Raw genomic sequence first — 24,960 nt, 5'->3', positions numbered from 1 at the left:
AACTTTCTGAAGAGAAGGATGGCCTTTGCAGATCTAAAGACATAATGAACTGAGTAGCAGAGTAAAATAGCTAAGGCCCAAATTATGACATACACTTACTTACATTTATATCTTTCCTCCTCCTTTTTCTCTAATTTTTAAAATAAGCTTCATCAAGCCATAACAGATCTTTGCAACCAGATGTAAATTTAATGCTACTAGTATGTGCAGACTTTATAGTATAATACCAAAGGAATGACTTTCAACTTCTATGCCAACTGAATCTGGTTTGGCAAGTCACCTTCAAAATGAGGCTGTCAACACTTAGTATTTCAATAGTACACTAGAAATGGCAAAATGGACATTTGGAATTGTAACATTTTAAAATTAAATTATGTTGCAATCATTAGTACAAATACCAAGGTCTACATTGTGCCATCACCTTCTTCAGATGAAAAGGCCATACATAAATTTAACCAATACAATTTGACTTAATTACAATTCTCATTTGATCCCAAATCTTTTCCACTAGCAAATGCTGTATTTATGTATCAACCTACATGGGAATGGAGAAAATGGCAAGATGCCCAATGACCATTGAATCATATGATAAACTGGAAAAAACCATTCCCTTTGTTGCAAATAAAAAAAACCTAATGGTTTTTCCTGTTGCTACTAAAATCAGTCATTTCCATGCTGGGTAATACAAAAATGATTTTTGCAAGTGATGAAGAACAGCACACTGGTATATAAAAGTGCAATTATCATTTTAGACATAGCATGACCATTTATATTGCCAGCACATAGATTCCCTAACTTCTGTTTTAAAAGCTGTATTTGATGGCACTGGATCTTGTCCATATCTAATTCTGGGAACTGCAGAGCCAAGTTCAAAGGGAAAAAAAACAAAATGCAAGAGCAATTAAGTTTTTTTTCTGAATTCCACAAAAGAGGAGACCGACCCACAACCAGCATGCTCCACAGAAACTGGCTGAAAAGTGAGAACTATTTCCCACCTTACTTCAAGCCAGGGTGAAAAGATTTTCTGAAAGGAAATTATTTTTCACCAATGGCAATATCTTTCTCCTCTTCCAGTAAGTAGCACAGCAGGCTGACTAGCTAAGTTACAAAATAGGATTGCTATCCCTCCTCCTCTGATATATGCAATTCAAATTGTTCAATGGCAGCTTTTCCTTGCTGTAATTATTGCCAGGGAAGTCAAACAAGACATTCCTCTTTCTCTGTCATGAGACAGATCTAATCAAACCTCGGGATCCAGAGCTTTCTTCTGAGACCCACAGGAAGGTTCACCACGGCAGGCAAACCACGATGTGGTAGGAGAGCAGGTACACACAAACCATACGTGCAAACCACGCTGGAGAGTGGGTGCAAACACATCTGCATGTGCCCAGCATTTCAGGTTCTGTCAAGTTGCCAATGAAGATCTGGTATTAGAAAGGTTCAAGCTCTTTCTTCTAGATTATGGTGTGGAATAAACTGGAGCAGGGCTCCCTGAGTTCACAGAAGGTACAGAGCTGAAAAAAATATCTAATCTGCCCTCTTGCACTTGCTCTCCTTCTAACCATGGTTCTCACCTTGCCTATAATTCTACATTTCTGATTAAAAAGCTTCCCACAGCAGGATGGAAGTTACCTTTAAAAGTTACCTTTTAAAGTAACTACATTTTCTCAAGTGATAAACCTCCTCAACCTTTAGAGAGCAAACATTTTCAGAATGTGAAATGTTGCTTGAGCAAATCCCTTTATCCAGCCTGAAGACACCAAGCTGAACATATACAAAGTAATGCAAATGTAAGTCTGACATCCCTAAACTGTTAAGTGTGTTATACATACAAACATTCTGTTTGCAAAATCTGCTTTTCACAAAAGACTCTTCTTTTTCACTGTGGTTCCTCATGTCCCAAAATGTCTCACGTCTTGGCTTTCGTATCTACGAAGAACTAGAATTTACAGGTGAGCCACTGTGGGAAGCTACAATGCTCTTTTACAGTTTGCTCATGCTCTCTTCCATGTCCCTAAACTTCCATTTGCACAGTCAAATTAGAGGTCATTCCTTTACATGGAATTATTTTGCATTTAAAAATGGCTGTTTGCTTTTTTGTGGTTTTGGGTTTTTTTTGAAAAATCAGCACGTTGTGAAGTTCCCAACAGAGTGGCACTGATTTCAGGGCAAGGCACCTGGACTGCTGCCCTGCACACCTGCCTAAGGCAGCCTGCAAGGCCAGCTGCCCCTGGGCACGGGCACAAACACACCAAGAACTGCAGAGCACAGGCAGGCTGGTAGCATCCAGGCCCTTCTAGTCAGGGCTTCCAAAAACCTGCTTGTGATTTGTCACACCAGGCCAAACAAATGCTCTTGTTTTACTACACCAGCAAACTCCTGAAGAAAACAATTTATTTTGAGTTTTCTTAGCCAGCTCAAGCTCAGCTCTAGTGATGCAAGGCACTGGATCACAGGAGCCCTTGACGTTTGCAAGGATTTAAGGCAAATTTAAGGCATGAATGGGGTTTTTATAAGCCCTGGTCTAGGCAGACAAACCGCTATAAGCAAGACCAAGCAGGAGTGGGACAAGGCACGTTAATAAGGGGCAGAGAATCTACTCCACTAAATAATCTATGTACACTTATCCTTGGGGTAGTGAACCTACCTCCTTGTACCTATTCTCTAAACAGAAGTGAACCCCTTTGATACTTCTTAAACTCACATTCTGATGAAAAGAGAAATGAGTCTTTTAAAACATCCAGCTGAAGCTTTTTCAGCCTCAACTTGGGAAAAAAACCCAAAATGCTGAGATACTTACAGTAAGATTTCCAAACAGGTGGTCTGTATTCATCAGTATCTGAAAAGAAACAAAAAATCTTAATGTTGCGTAGGAAATATTTTAACACAGAAAAAAACTGCAGAAGCACTTGCAGAATTATTAAGATAATATTGACCTAGGTTCTGAACTTACTTTTTACTATTTTAGAACAACCTGTTATAATTTCCCCCTTTTTACTTAAACTAAAAATGGAAAAAAGTATTTTCTTTATCCAGCTAGGAAAAAAAACTATAGAAACAAATCTGAAAAATGGCAAACATGCAGATCAGAAGCCAGCATACTGTGAGGAGGAAGAATGTATATTATTTTACCATGTGTATATCTATAAGTTCCATTTTCAACTACACCAGAAAGATTTTTTTAATCTCAATTTATATTCCAATAAATGAGTTTCCATGCAACTTATTCCTGCCATTGGCTTTTTCCTCTTCTGGATGGCAATTAACAACTCTTAAAATAAAATCAGACTATGCAAGGACAGCAAAATACTTTGGAAAAATTAAGGGAGTTTTTTTTCATACTGGGTACAAGCTCTTTTTGGAAGTAGTGAGTATATATTAAAAGTAACAACATATTTCTCCTCCTAGATTTTAATTCTCAAATAATTTTTATAAAAAATAAGAATCCAATGTATTTTAAGTTCTGTCACCCCTATGACTTGTTTTATAACTGATCCAACATTTTGAGCTCAGGGCCTTGACTCTGATCCACTGTTCTACTGCTCTGACCAGCTTCAGTTCTGATGCCACAAGTCACTGAGGTTTTCAGCAAGATGCTGTGCTTATCCTGAGAATTATTCCATCCTCAGTGCCACAGGGTCCCAAGCTGAGCCACCCACGCAGCCAGCCTTGCTGTCTGAAGCCACTGCTGACTGCAGCGTTCATGCCGGAGCTCTCTTTGCCATCGTCAGCTCACTGGAACTACCTGCTGCACCCAACACAATAGGAATTTCTAGTTATTATAAGGTTACATAAAGATCAAGCAATCTGGGAACCTGCTTCTTGGATTTTGGCCTGAGTGGCATCTCCACTTCAGAGTCCTTAAGGCCTGCAAAACTGAGCCTGAAGCTGAGATTTGGCTTTGCCTCCCCTTTGAGTAAGCAATCTGTCTTCTTCAGATACTTGCTGTAGTCCATCTTTCACACACAGTCACGTCAAATATCTCTAAACTAGAGCTTAGTGGAAGGAGATATTTCCCAGTTTAAGTGGCATGGGTTTTGCCAGACCCTCCCAGAACACTCCCTGCCCTGACTGCATTGCAATTTTGTTCATTTGTTTGTAGATTTTTTACCCCATATTTTAGCTCTGTGCATGAAGAGGGTGCAGACCTTGCAGACCACCTTGGTGGCAGTGGGTTTTATAAATACAATTCATTATGACTTTATTATTAAGGCAGCACTCAGTTAAACTGCCATCCCCCTGATTGTGATGGGGTTTGATCTTTGGAAGGTCCTGCAGATGCTCTACCACATCCTGCAGAACAGCAAGAACACCTTGAATCTGCAGAGAGACCTTAAGCAGCTCGTGCTTCACTGTGGTAGTAAAAGCAAATCAGCAGCAACAGATGCAGCCAGGGTTATTCATTCCTGCTTTGATACCTTTAATTAAGGCAGTGCAAGTCGATTCATTCCAGAAGCATTGTAACATGATCCCTTAGTAATGCAATGTCATGTGGAAAAGGAGCAAAATTTGAAAGTAAAAATAATGGCTTTAGTCCCAGAAGACAACTCTTACCCCACCACCTGAATTTACTTTTGATATACTCTTGGTTTTGGCAATATATGCACTAGTTGAATTCACAAATAAATAATTTAAGTAAAGGACAACACACACTGTATTTTTAAAATATGAGCTGACTGTTACAAAAATACAAACATCTTGGCAGTCTAACCTGTACTTGCTCACACTCAAGCCATGCAATTGTTACAGCTAAGGGCATTGTGGTTATAAAACTAAAAAGTGACAATATTTGTGCCAAATGAAAAACCCCAAACCTTGTTAAAGTCAGGGCAAGAACAGCAGTTACTTTCATACAAGAAATAGCTAACATTCAGAAATGCGAAGGAATGATTTATGTTACACAGCTGTGCAGAAGGATTTTGTTAGAAAAAAATCTGTTGGTGAGCTTTATTGCCTTTACAGTGTGAGAATACCCTCCAGCCATCCCACACGAGGTAATGAAAAAACAAAAGGTGATTTCTATTGTGATTTTTTTTAAAGTGTAGCAGCAAACATAAGCACAGTGAAACAGTGAGGCAGAGGGTTTGTAGCGTTTGTTTCTGAGCAAGAATGTTTCTATTACTAAAACTATCCTACTACACAAAGATGAAATAGAATAAGCATAAACACCAGCCCTGTCTATTAGTCACCTGTTTTTAAAGGTTAACCAATGTGGTCCCATTCAATACATCAAAAGTATTTAGAAATTCATTATTAGGAAAAGGGTTTGATTTTCAGATAGTACAGGCTTCCACGTACAGCATCTCCAATTAGGCATCTGAAAAGCACTTACAGGCATGATAAAAAGCCCACGAAAAATGTGGAACCCAAAATACATTTTCTCACTAATGCTGCAGCACTTTCTAATTAATGCAATAAAGTACACTGTCAGTTCTCAGATTTTTTTCACAGTAACTCAGCTCTGCTAAATGTTTCCAGGATAAAATAATTTTCTACAAGCTGTGCATCAGGTTCTATCTTAACTGTATTTTCTGCCCTAAATAAGATGCGATTCAACTTAAAGCTACTCTTCCCCAAAGGCCCAGAGCATTAGGGAAAACATAAATACATAAGCTGATGCTATCAGCTCTGTCCAGATGTGATCCTACCAACACTGGTCAGGTCTTTACCAATATGAAGGCACTCTCATCAGCAAGGACATTTTAGATCAGGGACACTGTCCATGTACATAAATTGCAATTTCAAACTGAGACCATTTTCAAGCTGACAAATACTTTCCCTTAGAATTAACTGGGCTACAAACATGTTGCAGATGATATGTATTTAAAAACCACACAGATTTCCCATAAGCCAAATTTACAATGTGAGACAGTAAACACTTTTCTTCAGCTTTGTATAGAGCTTCTGACAAGTGGTGTTACACCAAGTTTACTCTGAGCAACTCAGACATAGTGTTTGCTCTTACTTTGGCAGTTTGTACCAGCATTCTTTAATGCCATCAGTTCATATATGTAGTATCCTGAGGATGATCAAGTGGCTCGTCCTTTCTCACTTTGTTTCATTCAGAAGTGCAAAGTTTCCTGAAGATCCGCCATTGGTTTCCTTATATTATAATCACAAGAGAAATTCTGGATACTCAGCACTTGCTTGCCGTGTCATCCTCTTCACTCCTTTCTTTTCCAGGACTTTGCCTTCCCCCAGTCTTAGCAATCTCCACCTCCATGCAAGACCTCTCCCCTCATCCTTGAGCAGCGCTTTGGTTTGCTTCCCCATGTTGTCCTGTTAGGAGTCACCTATCCATCCCACTCTATCTGCTCAGCGTCTCATTCTCTATTCATCTCTACTCCAAGGTTCCTTGTAATTTGCTTAAACGCAGAGAAAACAGAGACAGAAAGCCCAGAACAGTACAACAGGCAGCTTCTGGCAACAGTCAGAAATGCCACAGTGGGCAGGAGCATTGCTCTCTGAGTCCAGAATGCCCTCCTTTGACCACACCAATTCACCAAAAAAATTAAAAAATATTAAATACCCATTTTGAGCATGAACCACCTGCAACTAAGAATTGAAAAGCATAGCCTGACCATCAGAAATACTCCCACAGAAATGGGCTTCTGCCAACAGACAACCATACAGCCGTTTACAAGTTCTTATACAGACACAAACACTAAGAGAACATCTCAGATTTTCTATAAACACAAATGTGACTAATTGTGACATTACAATGTAGCATTTCCCTGCATTATTTTGCTTCTTTCTTACCCACTCCTATTCTATCCCACTATATAAATTTGGACAACTGCAGTACTTTCAGAGTGTACATGTTAACTGCAGATATGAAAACTGTTACTATTGCCTCAAACCGTTTAGAGTGCTTGTCTCTGTATATTCCTTTTAAAGAAAGAATAAAGGTGTTTACCCCTGCTTGAAATGGCTGTTTCTCTTCCCACCAGAGATCAGCCAGTTCAAGGGTAGAGGAGCTGCAGCAGCTTAACTCTGCAGGGTAACCCCACAAAGCAATGTAGGACTTACAGAGAGATTTACTCTAGAGAATTTAGTTTTAGTTTTCTTTTACTGTACGTCAGTACCTGCACCTTGGTCATCTCTAGCAGAGACAGATGATGGTTTCCTCCCAAGCAACATTAATCTGCTGAGACAGCAGCTCTTACTCCAACCTTTGGTTTTATGTGATAATATCTCTATTGAATACAGGTGAGGCCTCAGGTGGGGAACTTTGTGGAAGAGGCCAGTTCCCAGCCAGGTGGACCAAATACCAACATGATCAGGAGAAAAAAAAAAAAAAGTATAATTTCATGTTCAGAACTGGTCTAGGACCTAGAATGGTGTAGGTCACAAATATGAAAAGATGCAAGAAAGTACAAACATTCTTCTGTAAGCTCCAGCTAGGCAGTAACCAGAGGCATGTCTTGTAGGAGGCTAATCTTGCTTTGTTTGGCAGCAGCATGTATCAAAAATTAACTCCTGGAGAGATTCACAACCAGCCCAGTGGATGTGGCCATTTGCTGACCCATAGAACAGACTCCTTTTTGTGCCTGAAAAGCAACTTCTAGAAAATTTGTCTCCAGCCCCCAGATCTTCCTTATTAGCACCTTCTCCATGCCCAATGGATGCACATAAAAAAAATCACTCAACTTAGAGAAACAAAGCCATAATTTATTTGCTGGTGAGATTCTCAAGCCACAAAACCAACACAATTTAACAGAAAATGTCATTTCATGCCTGTTTTTCAGAGTACAAGTGCCAACAGCATTTCAGAAACTAAGCTCAAACCATCACAAAATGTTTTCAGCAGCAGCCAAGCAGGCCCTAGCAATGAGGGCATTTACACACTCCAACCAAAATAAAACTCACACAGCACTGAGTTAATTGAAGGATGAATACAGCCACTGCCCTAGGCAGCAGCACTAAAACAGATGGGCTACAACTCCATGGTTTCAGGGTAAATATGAGAAGCTGATCCTTGGCTGCAGCGTTTTGCAGAAATCCCTGTGCAGCTGGCAGCAGGAGAGGAAGATGATGCCAGGCAGCTTCTGGAGAGGGGCAGCAGGATGGAGGGTGCAGAAAACACCAAACCATCCCTACCTAGAGCACGTGTAGGGAAAAAGTAAGGGACACACACCGAACATCCTTCACTGCTCCAAGACAAGCCCTTGGGATGCCCTTTTCTTTGCACAAAGCCTCTTTGCACCCCTCTGCCACCAGGAGCAATAAGTTAGATGACAATCATGGGGTGGTGGGCAGGAGCAGGACCTTGATGCAAAGAGCAAGTGCCACATACATGGCTGCTGCCCAAGGTCCTGTGGAAACCAACCCGCCCCACCCTGGCTTTTGGTGCCACACACAGCTGCCAAAGGCTGCAGAGAACTGCACTTCAGTCAGTGTCAATAAACAAGGCAGACAGCTGTGGTCAGGCTTTCTTACCTGGCAAGAAATGTTTTCTTAGAAACAAATACTTTTTCAGCATTTAAGTCCTTCACGTGAATAGAAAAAGGGAAATGATCCTCTGGCTCAATTCTGTCCTACCTTCATCTTTTCAAAGCAAAGGGGCAGCAAACTATTTCTGACCAAAATATCTTGCACAGGTTTACAGCACATTTTTAAAGATATGACACACAACTTTTTTAAATATTCCTTTTCTCTTAAAACAAAACCTCTTATACTGTTATTTTACAAAAAAAAGTTGGGGTTTAGAAGCCACTGAATAAATAATGTTAACACAAATGTAATGTTGCTCCATTAGTGACTTAAAACAAAGACATTAATGACAAGAATCTGATGGCATATATGGCCTGGGGCCATGTGGAAAACGCTTAGGGTTTCACAACCTGAGCATCACAGAATTTCCTTTGTTTATGGGAACATCCCCAAAGGGCTGAGAGCACCCCAGGCAATAAGCACCACATTTCTGTATGTCACTCAGCAATGATGACTGATACTTCTAGAATGTTACTGAGTCTTTGATGCGTCTCTAATGTTATCTTTGGCACACAATTTCCTTTGAATTAAGAAAAAGAAAAATGCTTTGAGAACTTTTAAATGTATCAAGGCTCTTCCTAAGACATCAATGCTGTAAGGAGCTTCAGTGGAAAAGTCTCCAAATAAACCACCTATTTTCTCCACCTTCTCCAGATAGGGAAAAGACATTGGACAGGCATCCAGCTCAACGTGCTGGCAGGTGCTAGAGCTCAGCAGGCACCTCAGTGGTGTGCAGACAGCTAACTCTCCCAGCAGAGCATTCCCTGCTCCGAGCCCATCGTGCTGCTGACACGACACAACCCACCACGCTGGGGAGCTAAATGCCAACTAAATCCCAGTCTGACCACAGAGACAAACTGCCTCCAGGTCCAAAAAGGAGATTTTGCCAGCTTACGTGGCTCATCTCTTGCCAGGGGATGGCAATTTGCAGGCAGAGGTCCCAGGCAGCCGGCTCAAGAGCACCCAGCTGCTCCCAGGCCAGCCCTGGGAGAGCTGGCACACAAGAAAGGCACTCCACCACTGAAGCATCCACCCACAGGGACATGCTCAAGCTTGTGGGTAGAGGTGACAGTCACCAGTGAAAATGCTTCTTATACTAAGTGTTACTCCTTTACCTTGACCTTTGGCACAGGTAGCCACACTTTTCAATGCCCATAAATTCAAATGCACATGATCAGCTTTAGACGTTTAAAATTAAATTATGTTTGAGTTATCTAAGCAAGAAAACAGTTCAGTGTATTTTCCTCTCTTTTTCAGAGGCATTCCCATCTGGGAGGAGAACAAGAGTAAAATACATCTAAGGGAAAGATGCAAATCACTGAAAACAGACACCAGTAATGAAAGCATCCCTTCAGTTGCAAGATGGCACTACATCACACATCCTGTGCCTCAGGAATTTTTAATATTAAAAACTTATTTTTATTTGCTCTTTCATCCTCATGTGTTCTTATTATTACTGGAGAAAAAAATGATTAAGAGAAAGTCAGTGTGAACAAGGCCCCAGAAGGCTACAAGGGCTAATGGCATTTCTCTGCTGTGACCAAGGGGGAGACAAGAAAGCACACTCAGCAAAAGTGAAGGGGCCTAAAGAGGGGCATGCTCTGATAATTACATCAGTCTTGAGGAGGAAAGAAAAAATGGATCACACTGCCATCCTGTTTCTACAATGTCTGATCTGGCAACAATAAATTCTGTGGGAATGCTTCTAATGGGGTTGAATGAGAGACCCACTGAAAACAGCCAGAGTTCAATGGCTTTTATGAGCAGCTCTATTGTTATTGCCTCTTTATGAATGATGGGAAATTTTAAGAAGTAATATTTTGCTTATCACAAGCACTGCTGCAGTGAAATGAACTCATCCTCTAAGTGATTAGACCAGGCTGCAAATCATTCATTTCTAGATTTTCATTTAACCAAAGCAAAGGAAGCAAGTATTCATTTTTCCTCCTCTTTGCCAGATAAAATACTGGCATATGACTGCATAAGTAATGAAAAATAAAAAAAAAAAATTATATCTTTTACAGCAAAAAAATAACCTTAAATTTTAAGGGGAAATTTTCACATATGCAATGGTAACAAGGAAAACAGCTGTTTTTGTCTTTCTCTTGACAGTAGTTTAATGGAGGGTTGGAGAAATATGCCAAGAAATCACAGGTAGCTTACTCTTTAAATTTCAAAACATCTAGTATTATTTCTTAGTGTTGCTGAAAGTATAGAAATTTGACTCTTGGAGAGGTAAAAAGATGACAAGTGCCACCTTGTGGGCATTTAATAAAGACGGAATTTAATGTTACTTTCTGGATCTCAGTCTCCAGAAAACAGGCTGCTGCTGATTTTCAGTATTCCTGGGAACACTCCCTTTGCTCTCTAAGAAAAGACACAATGGGAATTGCTTCCTGACATGGCTCTGCAGGTCAGCTGCAGCTAAAACAACAAAGTCAGGCCGAAGGCTGTCTTGTAACCCTCTTGTTTATATCACCACACGTATCCTGAAATGTCTAATTTACACAGTAAACAACTTCCAACTAAAGATGTTGTCAAAATCAAATATGCCTCTCTAATATATCTATTTGAAAGAAAAACAGCCTTTTTTTTTAATTCATTGTGACAGAGCTGACTATGTCTGACTGCAGCCCTGAAGAGATGGATCAATGAGTTTGGCAGTTTCCCATCCTCCCTATGGGTTATTTGAAAGACCTATTGCAGACTAATTTTGCAAGGTCAAAATTTTCAGAAATAGGTCTTTATTGGATGAACTGCCTCTGTTAGATTTAACAGGAAATTTTTCCAAGTACCTTTTAGAGTCAGTAGAGCAAACTCTTATTCACTTTAAATTCAGAGTAAAGGCAGGTTGCACAGTTTGAACACTGCAATCAGACTTCTTTGTTTTGAAACAGAGACTGGTTTTCTCTGTAGACACTGTTTTGGTCATGGCCAGTGAAGTTCACATGAAAGACTGGAGAAATATCTGTTGAGGCCATTGCTCTCATACTCTCTCATTCCAACCATAGCAAGGGATAATACAAGAGAAAACATTTACCCTTTGACATTTCCATTCCTATTTTTTCTTCTGCAAATCCTTCTTTGTCTCCTATTTTAAAAGTCTGCCTGCACAAAGACAAAACTCATTTCCCATCACTTGCTTCACTTCCTCCAAACATTAATAGCACTAACAAGGGCACAGCAGTTTTACCATAACTTCAAGCCAGTGACAACTGTTATAGCCACTGTCTCAAGGCATTCACAGAAATAATTTTTGGCTTCATTTCTCTAACACATCTAATAGGGAATATTGATTGGGGTTTGATTACACAAATATTCAGAACAGTTACCCTACTAGTGAAAAAACCCAACATGACAGGGTATAAAAGTGTCTTCTAGCTGTAAATTAATCTTCTCCCCTGAATACAATGTCTGTCCAGTCAAAGTTGATAGAAAAGACCCTAAAAAACGGACAAGCTCTTTTGAAATACAACCCCTCCATCCATTGCATAATCCCCTAATTTGCTGAACAGGGAGATGTGCTTTACCACTGTTTGCTTGCTTGCTTTGATTTGTTTTTCCACACACAACACCAACATAATGAACATAAGTTCACTTTCCCACTCTAAAATACACTTTTAAGTAGACCATTGTGGCTTTACCAAAAGCTAAACCTCAATAAAAGAGCACAAGACTGACTCTGCCACCCTATCCCTTGGTAAAAACCCACTGAGAACTTGCCCACCTTTGCATTTCAGACCAAGATAGCTGCTGTGCATTCATTAACCTCCTGGGGTAAAAAAACCCCAAAAACTTAAACCAAACCACCCATTAGCAGCCCAGGCAAAAATCAGAGCCTTCCAGAGAAAACTAGGAGCAGATCTGATGTCTGACTGCTGTTACAACTGGCATCAAGATAGACTCACATACTCCAAAGCACATCACTCCAACTGTGTCAGATGGTCAAACTGATGTAGCTTCTCCTTCCCCAAACTTGACCCATTTAAACTCTTAGACCATCAAGTTATAAAAACCTATAATGATTCCTATTACAAACAGATTTTTCATTTTCTAAAACAGCTGTCAATAACACACACCATTGCTCAGGCAAAAATATGGTTTGTATTTACGTCCTTACTTTCAGAACAGATGCAACTACCGAGTAAAGTAACCCGGCCCAATATCATGATTGCTTTTTACAGTGTCATGAAGGAAAGTCCTAAAAAAATTATTGGCAGGGTCTGAGACAGGAAATGGAAACAATGTGGTAGAGTGCCTTTTTTTAAATTGGAATTTAAGATTTTATTCCAAAAGGCATTCTCTGATTGCTGTGAGCTTCTCCCCTGAGACATACCACTCCTTACCTCGTCCGCTTCACATGTAAAACATTCAAGAGGCCTCCAAAGAAATGAATTAGGATGCTCCAGGTAGAAAAGCTGAAAACTTCACATTTCCTTTTGGCAATGCCATGGCTCACTATTATAACTGCAGCCAATGAACTATGGTGAAAGCTTTTCTCCCAATAGCCCCTCCCTGTTTATAGCATTACATCCATCATTTTCATAATGGTTTTCCTCCTTGGCAGGCTCATCTGCTGCACTAGGCAGGAACCAGACAAAGAAGAGAGAGCAGGGCCAGTCCATGGAGAAGCTGTGCTCTGGGTCCCCTCCTGCACACCCAGCACACTGAGCAACTGGAGCAACAGCCAGACGGTCTCAGAGGGCCTTAGCAGCCCTGCAAGCACTGAGAGCTTTCCTGCATGGGCTTCCCCTTTGTCCTCTGCTCCTTCTGGGTTTGGGGGGAGAAAAGCAGATCAGGGGAGCTGGGAACAGGCTGCTGGAAGGAGAGCTGAACAGAGGTTTGGTACTGCCCTGAAGGAATGGGAGAAATAGCTGAAAAGCTTGATCTGATCAATGCTCAGAGATAACCCCCTAGTCCTTTTCCAGATAACTCCATGTTTCTTTCCCCCTACAGAAGATGAACTCAGATGGTTTCCTTGTCTCTGTTTTGAAATTGTTTTCTTTCTCCTTTTTCTCCACTAATTAGAAGACAGACGAATTTGTCCACAAGTAATAGAAACTTGGGTTATTAACTCTCATGTTATCATGGCACTACGTTAAACAGGTTTCCAACAATTATGAGCTGACTTTCTAGGATATCAAAGCATCCTTACTGGAACTAAGATCCCATGGAACTGTCCATAAGTGAAAAGCAGACTCAGTCCTACATATTTTCTGTTTCCTAAACAGAAAATAGGAACAGTAGCTGGTGAGAGAAGCAGAGGCCCTTGTAGATGAGTTCATCCAAGAAAGATCAGTATCTCTAGTCCCAAGTCTTGCTAACCCAATATTCCCCCAGCCAGCATTGTCTCTCTGGATAACAGCTTTTTTTTGTGCCTTCAACCCCACTTTGACTTTATAAAAAGAACCCTATCATGGCAACTGACAGCACAGGAAAACACATACAGACAGACAGAAGGATAGTGATAGGATGGGACAGATCAAAAACCAATTTATAATTTAAAAATGGTCTTGGCCTAACACAGCTTGGTGAAAACTGCTGTGAGGCAGAACGTTGCAAGCAATTGTCAGACACTGTGATACACAGGATATCCGTAGAGAAAGAAGGGCAAATGCTAAGACAGCTCTGAGACATGGCAAGCCTGCCTGTGTCTTCCACAGCTGCTCTTTCTTGCACAGCAGTGGGAGAAGGAAAATGCTAGGTTTTTACATTTAAAAATCACTATTAACAGCAGAATCAACCACCCCACCAAAAAAAAAAAGCAATTGAAAATATCTTTCTGCTTCTTATAGAAGTGAGAAAAAAAGGCAACAAGCTGAGTTAGCCAGAGTGAGCTCTCCCTCTGACAGAGCAGTCTGCAGCTCACCCATCTCAGAGGCTGCTTGGGCTCCTGTCCCAGGAGTGCTGCATGCTCTGTGCCAGCCTGGGGCTCACCATGCTTTGGGACAGCTGGCACACAGGGACTGCTAATGCTGAGCCTGCAGAAGAGCAAGTCAAGACTAAATTATCATCTTTGGTCTAATGCAGCTGGAGGTGGATTGGGGTGGGGGTATCTTCTTACACAGCACAGTTTCAATAAAATCTAAGGAATACAAGATGCTCCATCGAGTTGCTGCTGTGCTTGCTGCTCTGCCACTGAGGAGGGGCACACGGTGGTGCAGGGAGAGGTCTGTGGCCACAGCTTGCTTTGACATGATGTGGCATTGGGAGATACACAGGCCAGCCAGGAGCTCCCTGAGCACCACAATAAAGGAACAGCACAGCTACAGACACATGAGCTCACCACTGGAAATGAATGCTGTGGCAAGCTTCCTCCCCTTCTGTTTCTATCAAACCACTGAAGATTTTTCTCAACATTTGTTAAGTCCCATTTATAAATATACTGCTTTAAAAAAAAAAAAGCCAAAAAGGAAATCAGTAGAATCAATTGCTGTGTCAAAATAATGCTTCCTTAATTGGAAGGATAAACCCACATGTGCATGTTCTGCCTGTAAGAGAGAGGTGAGGAAGAAGTACATCCTGTTTGGGGTTTTTTGGTAGGCTTTTTTTAAAATGAAAAATGATCCCAGATTGCACTGAAACATTGTGTCCAGATTCACATGGAAACCATAAAGCACAGCTGAAAAACACTGGAAGAGTGGCCCTACCAAATAATTATCAGCAACTTTTATAGTCTGTACTCTGCTCTGGACTGCATATGCATCAGATGCTAATTCAGCATTGAGGGACTGACTCGTACCCTGCCAGAGTGAGCACAAGGAATGGTCAGGTACTGCACTAAGGCACCAAGTTTCTTTTTCAGATTTGTTCTCCTCCTTTTTTCACAATCCCCTATTTACACCACAGAAGAAATAATTTAGTTTCTCCTTATCCAGTGCTGCAGCAGTACTCCAAAGCTTTCCCACATTAAATACTCTACTGGGAGGGTGCTGAGGCACTGGAACAGGTTGCCCAGAGAAGCTGTGGCTGCCCCATCTTTGAAAGTGTTAAAGGCCAGGCTGGACAGAGCTCTGCTCCAGTGACAGGTGCTCCTGCCCATGGCAAGGGGTGTAGGAACTAGATGACCTTTAAGGTCCCTTCCAACTGAAACTCCTCTGTGTTTCTGTGATGCTCTCTTGTACTTGCTGTGTAATTTAAATGGTTGCAGCTGTGGTTCTGTAGCTGTGGTAGCACACCACAATGCAGTGGGCAACAAAGCAGTTCTAGTATTTAGGAAGCAGAGTTTTACCTTTATGCTTAGAGTGAACTTTTACACAAGCAAGCTGCCTTAGGATATTCAGCTTCTGATCAAGATCAGAAAACTTATATTTTTATTTCGGTTTCTTAAATGGCAAGACAGCTCTTGCAACAAAGGAAGCAGGAAGGGGATGGAGATGAGGGCTGTAGCAGAGAGGAAGCCACCACCTCCCACCAGCACCAGGAGTACCCAGACCCAACCACACGATGTGCTCAGCAGAGCCAGGTCCTGCCACCTGCAGCAAAGCTGGATGTGACAGTGGCTTCCTTACAGACTGACAGACACCAAAAGGAAGTCACCTGCTCACTGTGAGCAGGAAGGTCCAGCCTGCAACCTCTTCAGAGATCCACAACCAGAGAATGCAGTTTTCCTAATGCATTCCCCCAAGGGACTAAGCTTTGGTCACATGAAAAACAGACCACTTTATCACATCCTATCAGCATTTACAAAATTTTAACCAAAAGCAAACCAGCCCTGACATGACCGGTCTTCCATGATGCTTATCACAGAATAGTTAATAAGGTCATGAAAATAAATTCAGGGATGAATATCTCAAAATATATAATGAAAAATAGACCTACAGATGAATAAATAGAATTTTATGAGCACAATTCCAATAACTTTCAAATCACTTCATATATATAATTTTCATTTTATATACCTTTTTCATTCAGAGTGCTGTAAATGTCAAATGTCAACCAATCCTCTTACACATTCACAGAGGCTGCTGCACACACAGAAACACTACTGGCTTCCAGCTGGGTGTGACCAACCTCCCTCCCTCCCTCCCCCTGACTAGAACCAGGACAATGACCAATCACTCCACACACAGCCAAACCCTCAGAACAGCATGGGGAACTGCAGGAATTCTTCCCAGCACCTTCCTGGGCATAGCCAGCAAGGGTGCCTGAGGCCCAGATGTCATGCATTTACCAAGTCCTAGCTATATTGTTAAATGCTTTAGAAAACATTTCAGAGACCTTAAATAGTATTTTTCCTTGTTTCAACATAGGCTCAAAAAAGCAACTTCTAGAGGGTTTTAAACTTTCTGCCATCATTTGTGAAGATGTACAAGCCAGGTACAATCCATGGCACTGGAAGAATAACCAAGCCAGTTTACAATTTTATGAGGAAGTAGGAAGCATCTTATCTTCTGTTAATAACTACAAAAGAGCCCTTGGGGCAGGTCTCGGGTCTGTTTTGTTTCCTTGTGAAGACATTTGTGTGCAGAACTGTACAATCTCTGTCCACAGGGTGGAGCAGCTCAGTAGCCTGAGCTGTGGATGCTACACCCCAGTTCAGAAAAAACAGAATTGTCCACAAATGCTCATTCACCTTAGACTGCACAGAGCAGTTATCCATGTCTGCGCCCTGGGCGATTCTGATTAATCTGCCTTTATTCAACAAAAATAGCACAGTCTTCCAAAAGGCTTGAGCTTCGAGCTTACTGTTAGAGCAGTATTTAAATTATGACTATAGAACTGTCACTGTGAGTACACACAGTCTTTTCTGGACACTGAGATATTCTTTCTGTCAATAGAAAACTTTTCATACACCTGAAAAAAACAGGCAAGACCTCTTGAAGAGAATTAGTGGCAGAATAAAGTCCCAAAACCTGACAAAGCAAAAAGCACCAACTGAGTCCAAAACAAACAGAAGACACCCCACATTCACACCTGAAACATCAGCCCTTGGCCGATGTGAAGTGTACATCAGGACACCTTCCTAGATCCTCACATTCAGAATGCCTTCCACCTTTCTAATCATCAGATGAGATTCTGTGTTACACAGACTGTGTCTGTTCTTAGTGGATCTGCTGGTGTCAAGGGGGAAAGGGATCCAATTGACAATGATGTGCCTGAGCTGATTATAGCATACTAGAATCTTCTTGGAGAAAATTAAAAAATATCACCTTAATTCATTACTTGAGCACAAAACTGGACACGTCCTTTCCAGTTTCAGCAACAATCCTCAAACTTCTGATTTCTTTAGATTCTTATTCTAATACTCACAACTGAAAGCAAACACAGTTTTTATACTAGCCACTGTGTGAAGCACACAGTTCTAAGTACTAAGCTGAGAAGCCATAACTCAAATTTTTTCATCCTTGTCTACACTGTTAGTTCACTTCTCTGGTATTTTGATCAATTTATACCAATTTACTAGTTAATAGATCCTATACAGGTTTTTCTTTTCATTGCATTGTTGGCAAAACCTTTTCAAGCCTGCTCTCTTCATTTGTTTCATTTATAAATCATGAAAGGTTAGCACGGCACCTACGAGAAAATGTTCTTACAACTCTCAGCACCTGGACACTTCTCCCAGACACATGAATGGGAGTTGGAAGGTCTAGTTTCTTTCTAAAATGGTTTCAATTTTTAACAAATCACCTTCATTTTTAAATGTTAAAAAACCCCCCAAACCTAAACATTGTACTAATGTCCCTAAATAGTTTCATCTAATTAGAATATTTGTAGTTCCCATTGTGACTAGATGTTGAATTCCTCTAAAATTAGCTTGGTATCAGTCAATATTGAATGAAGGCCAAGTATTTTAAGCAAGGGCTAACCACTTCAAGAGTATCTGTTGCAACCAGGTTAAAAAGATGACTTTGTATTCACTGCTTTTCTGCTGAAAAAGACCTAGCACATGCCACATGGGATATGTATTCACTTTGTTGCTCACCTTACACTCTTCAAACAGTTTTCAAAGTTTTTACTTTCTTTTTGGCCTAGAAGCATCCATGATAAATACCATTCCTATCATTCTACATTGATGTTCCCTGTAGTGACAAAAACCCTGCTATAAATGTCCCAACTCCATGAACAAGCTTCCATTACCTACTTCAGTTAAGGAACATATTCAGAGACCACTTTTCTGGTACAACTGGACTCTTGAGTTAAGGGGCTCTGGCAATAAACTGTACAATCACAGGTAGCCACAAGGTTTAAGCACAGCTCAGGGCCAAATATAGAGAAAACACAGAGAATAACTTGAATTGTAGGGGATCTGTTTATTTCCTGTTTTTAGAAGGCTCTGCACACAAGACAAGAAATGAGCAGATTAATTTTTGAGTATTTCCTATCCTACAGAGAATCTGCAGCATTACTTTTTGTGAGCCATTTTTTAGAGGAACACTTACTTTCTCTGTACCTGTGCCAACCAAGCACTCTAAAAATTAATGCCTCTTCCCAAGCAAAGAAAATATTTATTTAGAGAAAAATTTCTCTCTTTAAGACTGCCACATTAGAAATTATGTGCTTGAACCAAGATAAGTATATCCTACCTTTTGAAGCAGGCATGAGTCAGTAAGTACAGTTTGCATGGAGAACAGTAATCATAGATACATAGAACTTGAAACAGTAATTTGTTAATTATTATTTCAACTATGGAAGAACTTATTTCAAAAGGTTCACTTCATACCCATACTGGAAAATAGTCACAGAAAATTAATTCTGTGTAGTACAACATCAGAGCTCACAGCTGTGGAAGTAGTTCTGCTAAGTGAGCAAATTACTATTTACATGCTCCTTCAGAAATGCATGGACACCTGAAACAGAGGTACCATTGGCTTCTCAGTCCCTGCCCTTTCTGCCTGTAGCAGTGTATTGCTTGTTCCTTTTACTCTGATATTTTCCCTAAAGAACCCTCTAAAAACTGCCCTTGTTCATCATCTCCTTATAAAACCGTATCTGTCATGCTGACTACAGCTCTGTCTCTAATCCCATTCAGCTGCAGCCACTCATCAGAGTGCAAGCACTTTGAAGATTAAAAGAGAATTGCTTCGTTTCTCATTTCTTAACCACCAATACTCAGGGATGAGTTTTTATCCACTGGCAGGCTCCGAGCAAGAATGCAACAGCATGGATAACAAATGACAAATATGACCATGAAGATCTCTCCTGGCTGTTTTGAAATGTCTTCCTTTGTTCACACAAGAGTGTTGATGAGCAAATAAATGAACAGGAAGGGAATTCATAAAAGAAAAGGACAACCTGCGAGCATTAAACATAACAAAACTATTTTTCTTTCAAAGTACAGTGTTGACTCTCTTTAAACACTTTTCAGGATATTCAAAGACACAAGTAAACAGTGGGATAACTTAATACTTCCCCTCCTTTTTCCTCTGTGTTGTTTGTTATCTTTCCAATAGCTGAGTCATCCAAGTGGAATGACAGTGTGCACCTCAGCCCTGTCACTGTGCAATCTCACATCTTAGGCTATTAACAGATGGCTTTAGGAAGTCTAGCCATAGGAACGTGACTGATTGCTCTTCCTGTCACTAGGAAGCTGCTACCCTGCAGGGACTCAGCACAGCAGGAGCGGTGGGCATCCCTGAGCCACCTCTGCTAAGCCAGGCAATGGCTTCAGCCCAGCTTCCCACAGGCTGGGCATGCAGCCACCAGACTTTGTGCTGAGAATGTGTTAGAGAATGGCTTATACACCATTCCAGCTGCTGCATCAGGCAGCAAGAAATAGTCAGAGAGAAAAAGGAGGCTACACCTGTAATCACCACAACCTTCTGTAAGGCAACAGGACTGTGCTGTAGGAGGAAAAACAGCAATAGAACTGGACAGCTGCTTAAGTTCCAGACATTTACACACACTGCATGTGAAAATTCCACTTTTTGTGGAATAAGATGAATTTTAAATCCCCACCGACTCTTAATAAGCAATTCACATGGATATCAAACCAATTGCATCTTTTACTTGCAACAAACAAAAGAATCAGACAGCAATTATTTCTGCTTCTCAGAGAAATTGACTGTCTTCCAGTCTTTTGCTCATGCAGTCCTTGTGAAGGACCTGCTTTCCACTGTTAGATCAAACTTGCATTCCAAGTGCTTGGCCACTGGAACACAAACTGAATGTACTGGTGAAACCCTTTGGTATCTGCTTTGGCTGGTACCTTGAAGAGGCATGGCACATATGGGTGACCACCTCTGGTCACAACAGGCTATTTCTGTCATTGCAACTTTATCACACAGTCATTGAATATCCTGAGCTGTATCCCAAAAGGATCATGGAGCCCAAGTTCTGGCCCTGAACAGGCCAAAATCTCAGCACACATCTGTGAGTGTTAACCCTGCGTAACTATGAACCCTGCTGGGATGACACATTGCCTGAAGTAGCCAGCATGACTGAGGTAACAGAGGTCTGTTTCCACCTAACAACTTCCAGGCTCTCCCATTGCTGACTAATTCCAACAGGGCTGCTCTTCCTCTTCCCATCTGTGGAGCAGCTGAACCCCTCTTTCCCCTAACCCACATCACAGACTCATCATCCGTACCACTGCACCAGGGGAACATGGGCAGCCCCCTACCTGCCTTCCATCCAGCCAGCTGTCAGCACAGGATATCTGGGAAGGGCATGAGAGAGAGACAACGACAAGATGAAGAAAAGAATTTCAAAATAACTAAAACTGATAAAGTGAAGGTCTTAATGTTTTCTTCCCTTGTACTTTATTGCTGCATCATAATCTTGCCAATAGGCTGTAACTGAAAAGGGATAAGTCAGGAACCCCTTAGGCTTTATGTGGTTTCCTGCAGAAAAATGCTGTGGATACATTTTTAATACTAAAAACTCTTTTCACTCCAACTCTCCAAGAGTCTCAAGCTGCCGCCTCAAAGGTGCAAACTGCAGACAGTGCTCCTGTGGGGCTGCTCTGATGACAATGGCAAAGGGCAACCTCCACCAGGACCTGACTTTCAACCTCCTGGTAAGCGTGCCCCTCCTAATCCAGGATCTGCAACAACGTCAGCCTGGTCTCCAGACCTGGAGCAGTCTTTGCACTATGCACTGGAAGAGCCATAAAACACTCCCTAGAGCACGTTAGGACATTTGCCAACCCTCCCCTCTCCCTGGCTGTGCACATACAAGTACACACCGATTGAAAGGGACCCAGGACACTTGGGGAATTTTCTCCCCCACAAAAGTTGACATGGCAATTTATGTCAAATTTTACATGCCTTTGGAGTGCAACTTATTAGAAGCAGCCTGAGAACGGTGAAATTTGGTTCAGAGTGGTATATCATTATGGGCTAGGGAAAATAAAAACACAACATTGGTTCTGCTCACTCATGTAAATTCTAGGCTCAAAGAAACCACTCCCCTGAAATCTGTTTGCTCAGGACAATTTTACTGGTATAAGATAGATGTGAATTTAAAATAGCACAGTTACAGCTGCTTAATGCCTTAAAACAGATAAATTAATTCAGACATTTAATTTGCCTTTCCTCAGATTTGCTGATATTGGTAGGGGTTCCATTGAAATAAACAAAAACCCCCTCTTTTGTGGGTTATATTTTTAATGATTTACTGTGGGTCAGCTCCAGTGCAGTAACTGAAAATGCAACTATCCATCAGCAGCCAACATTTGTAATAAAGGCTGAACACTGTTCCTGGAGCTCAAAGCAAGCATGCAGTAGTGTGTCTTTGTTGTGTGCTGAGACAAAGTGTGGCAAGCTACCCCAGCTCAGAGGACTCACAGCAACACAGTAATCTGTGATGGCTCAACCATAAATTAATCACAAGCACATCTGCAAAGACATGGCACTCACATACACTTGCTGCATTTACACAAGTCACACTCCTGCATTCACAGTTTAAGGCATACTGTAAAGCTTTTACATTTGTGAAAGGCATCACATTCATTTGTTGATGCATATGAGCCATATTTGTTGCACTGTTTTATCGTCACTTTTTGTTTTCTTAAAAAGGTGCAATCTTGAGGTTTTACCCTCAGCAAGACAATGTTTCAAAATGAGACAGACACAGCAGAGCACCCCATTCTATCTTCTCTTAGCTCATTAGCTTTTACATGTATCAATGACATTTACTGTAACAACAGATGTGATAACACACAAAACCACCAAGTTACTTTGTAATGCAAATTTGTATTAATAGAATATGTCATGCAGTTGATTAAACACATACAAATTGGAAAGGAATCACATAAGTTAAAAAAAAGGTAGCTGATACAGGAACACCACTTTCTTTAAAAGTTAAAATTAAAATATTCTTCATTTTTGCAGAAAAAGATTATAACGACACTCAGCATGGAGCATGTGTGTGTTTCAGCCTAAAAAATGTTTTTCTGTTAGGGAAAATGACAATGTTTACCTTCAGTGCCAGTGTAACAAACTATAGATTTTCAAACAATCTAATTCAAAATGATACAATGTAACATAAACAAGGAGTTTTTTCCAAACAGCCAATCTGCCATTTGATCTCTGCGCTCACTTTCCCTTCTAAGTTAAAGAGCTTGATCCCCACCCTACGCCCGACAATCTGCAGGGCCCCCCTACCTGCAGCTCCTGCAGTCCTGTGGACTCAGTGACGAGATCAGGCACATAACAACAGAGACGGTTTACTCTGACCTATGAACCCTTTGCATCCTGAATAACTCGAGCAGGAACTATAAATATGGGAGACAGCACTGTAGCTAAATCCAACACAGCATAGACTTTGTTTGAAGGGAGCTATCTTGCAACACGTGCTAAACTTCTTCTTAGATAGGGTTCAATATGCAGAATAATATAGCAGGTGTAAATTTTTAAGAAAACCCAAAAAACTGGTTTTAGTCTTTTAAGGAATTGTACTAGACCAAGAATAAGGAAATGAATGAAAGCAAGCCATTTGCTTACATACGAAATAAAATCCACAGTCTAAACACAATGAACAGACTTCGCATGCTCTATTCACTAGAAATCACTTGTGGTGCACGAGCTTCTTTCAATAAAGGGTATCCCGATTATCCTGTTAACTCTGTACTGACCTTACACTCATTTCTGTTTTCCTTTGCATTGCTGCACTTACCTAACGCCGCCAGACACAATTTAAAGCCTTTTTGTTTGTTTGCCCGCCGTAAAACCGCGCACGTTAAGCACAAGCAAGCCTAATTCAATAACGTTACTTGGCAGAGCCCACATGTTCAACAGTTTAAAGTGGAGTTTTCTCAAGCCGCTTCCCAGCCCGCCGTCCCAGGCTGCGAGGCGCGGCCAGAGCAGCACTCCCGGAGCCTCCTTTCCCGGCTGGCCGCGGCCCCGCGTCCCCGACGCTCCCGGGGGTCCCCCGGGCCAGCCCGCGGCTCCGGCACAGCCCTGGGCGGCGGGGGCTTCCCGAGGCACCCTAACTTTTCTCTGCCGGGCAGCCGAGCCCCGCCGTGCCGGGGCGATGCTCCACAGCCCCGGGCCGGGCCCTGCGGGCGGCGCCCACGCCCAGGCGCTGCCGCGCCGCAGACAATGGGGCGGCAGCCCCGCGCCCGCCGGGCCGAGGCGGCGGCGGCGCTTTACTCACCGAACAAGGTCAGAGCCATCGCGGCGGCGGCGGCGGCGGGGCGGGCCCGGGGGGCGGCGGGGGCTGGCCGGGCGGCGCGGCGCTGGCATTGGCGCGGCGGCAGCTCTCGCATCAGCGGCGGGGCGCGCCTGCAACACAAGTTGGGCGCGGGGCTGTCAGCGCGCCCCGCGGCACCGGCGGCCGCGGCCACTTGCTGCCGCGGGGCGGGGCGGGGGCGGCCCGCGGGGAAGGGGAGGGGAGGGGCGGGCAGGGCCGGGCCGGGCCGGGCCGGGCGGTGTCGGGGGACGGTGGCCGGGGACCGCGGCAGCGGGGGCAGCCCGCGCCCGCCCGCCCCCCGCCCGCTGCTCACGCTGCGTCCCGCCGCCTCGGGGAGCCATCTTGCGCCGCGCACGGCCCGCCCCCGCCCGCCGCGGCCGCCGGGACGGTTCCCATGGCAACGCGGCCGCCGGGCACAAAGGGAAGCGCGTCCCTCCCGGGACGGCCCGCGCCGGGCCCGGGCCCAGCCCCGCACGCCGCTCCCTCGGGCACCGCCGCTCCTCTGAGGAGATGCCCGTGGGAAGCACCGCTCCCCCGGCCGTGCCAGGGCTGCGCCTGCCTGGTCCGGCACAAGAGCCAAGGTCCTGTGAAAAACATGACTCCTTAGAGCGAGGTGAAAATTCCCACTTATGTGCCAGCAGCCATGAAGAGAGCAAACACACAGATTCCCCCTCAAAACGTTTCGTGCGAGAAATTTCAGCCAGCCCAGCTGTCATCGTTTTTCGCTGTCCAGGACTGTAAATTTCAGCGCCAAAAGCGCTAAATGGAAAAGGCAACGCCGCTGCTGGTGCAAGCGGCTTGTGCAGGTGGCATATTCCGGCCGCAAGCGGAGCCTCACCCGGGATGAGCCCCGCGTCCCCGGGCTCGGCGCCGCCCGCGGCGCTCCCGGCCCCT

At 42.8% G+C, this 24,960-nt stretch overlaps 1 protein-coding gene across 3 annotated transcripts in view; it reads right to left on the bottom strand.

Annotated features, from left to right (window-relative positions):
* CHN1 (chimerin 1) overlaps positions 1-24,678 on the bottom strand; it is a 93,071-nt gene extending 68,393 nt beyond the window's left edge. The window contains exons 1-3 of one of the 3 annotated variants that reach the window (XM_064434368.1): positions 24,380-24,678; positions 24,031-24,158; positions 2,801-2,839 (exon numbers count right to left, since the gene is read on the bottom strand). In XM_064434368.1, the coding sequence (XP_064290438.1) occupies positions 2,801-2,839; positions 24,031-24,158; positions 24,380-24,663 (451 nt within the window). In that variant the 5' untranslated portion in view covers positions 24,664-24,678. Of the gene's footprint in view, positions 1-2,800; positions 2,840-5,965; positions 6,015-7,085; positions 7,156-24,030; positions 24,159-24,379 lie in introns of those variants that run through there. The other 2 variants (XM_064434369.1, XM_064434370.1) reach the window with 2 other exon arrangements.
* Between the last annotated feature and the right edge of the window lie 282 nt (positions 24,679-24,960).

This window comes from Passer domesticus, chromosome 10 (assembly GCF_036417665.1).
Source record: "Passer domesticus isolate bPasDom1 chromosome 10, bPasDom1.hap1, whole genome shotgun sequence".
In the NCBI taxonomy this organism is placed as follows: domain Eukaryota; kingdom Metazoa; phylum Chordata; class Aves; order Passeriformes; family Passeridae; genus Passer; species Passer domesticus.
Note: the sequence above shows the minus strand (reverse complement) of the source record. Positions and strands in the feature narration are given on the sequence as shown.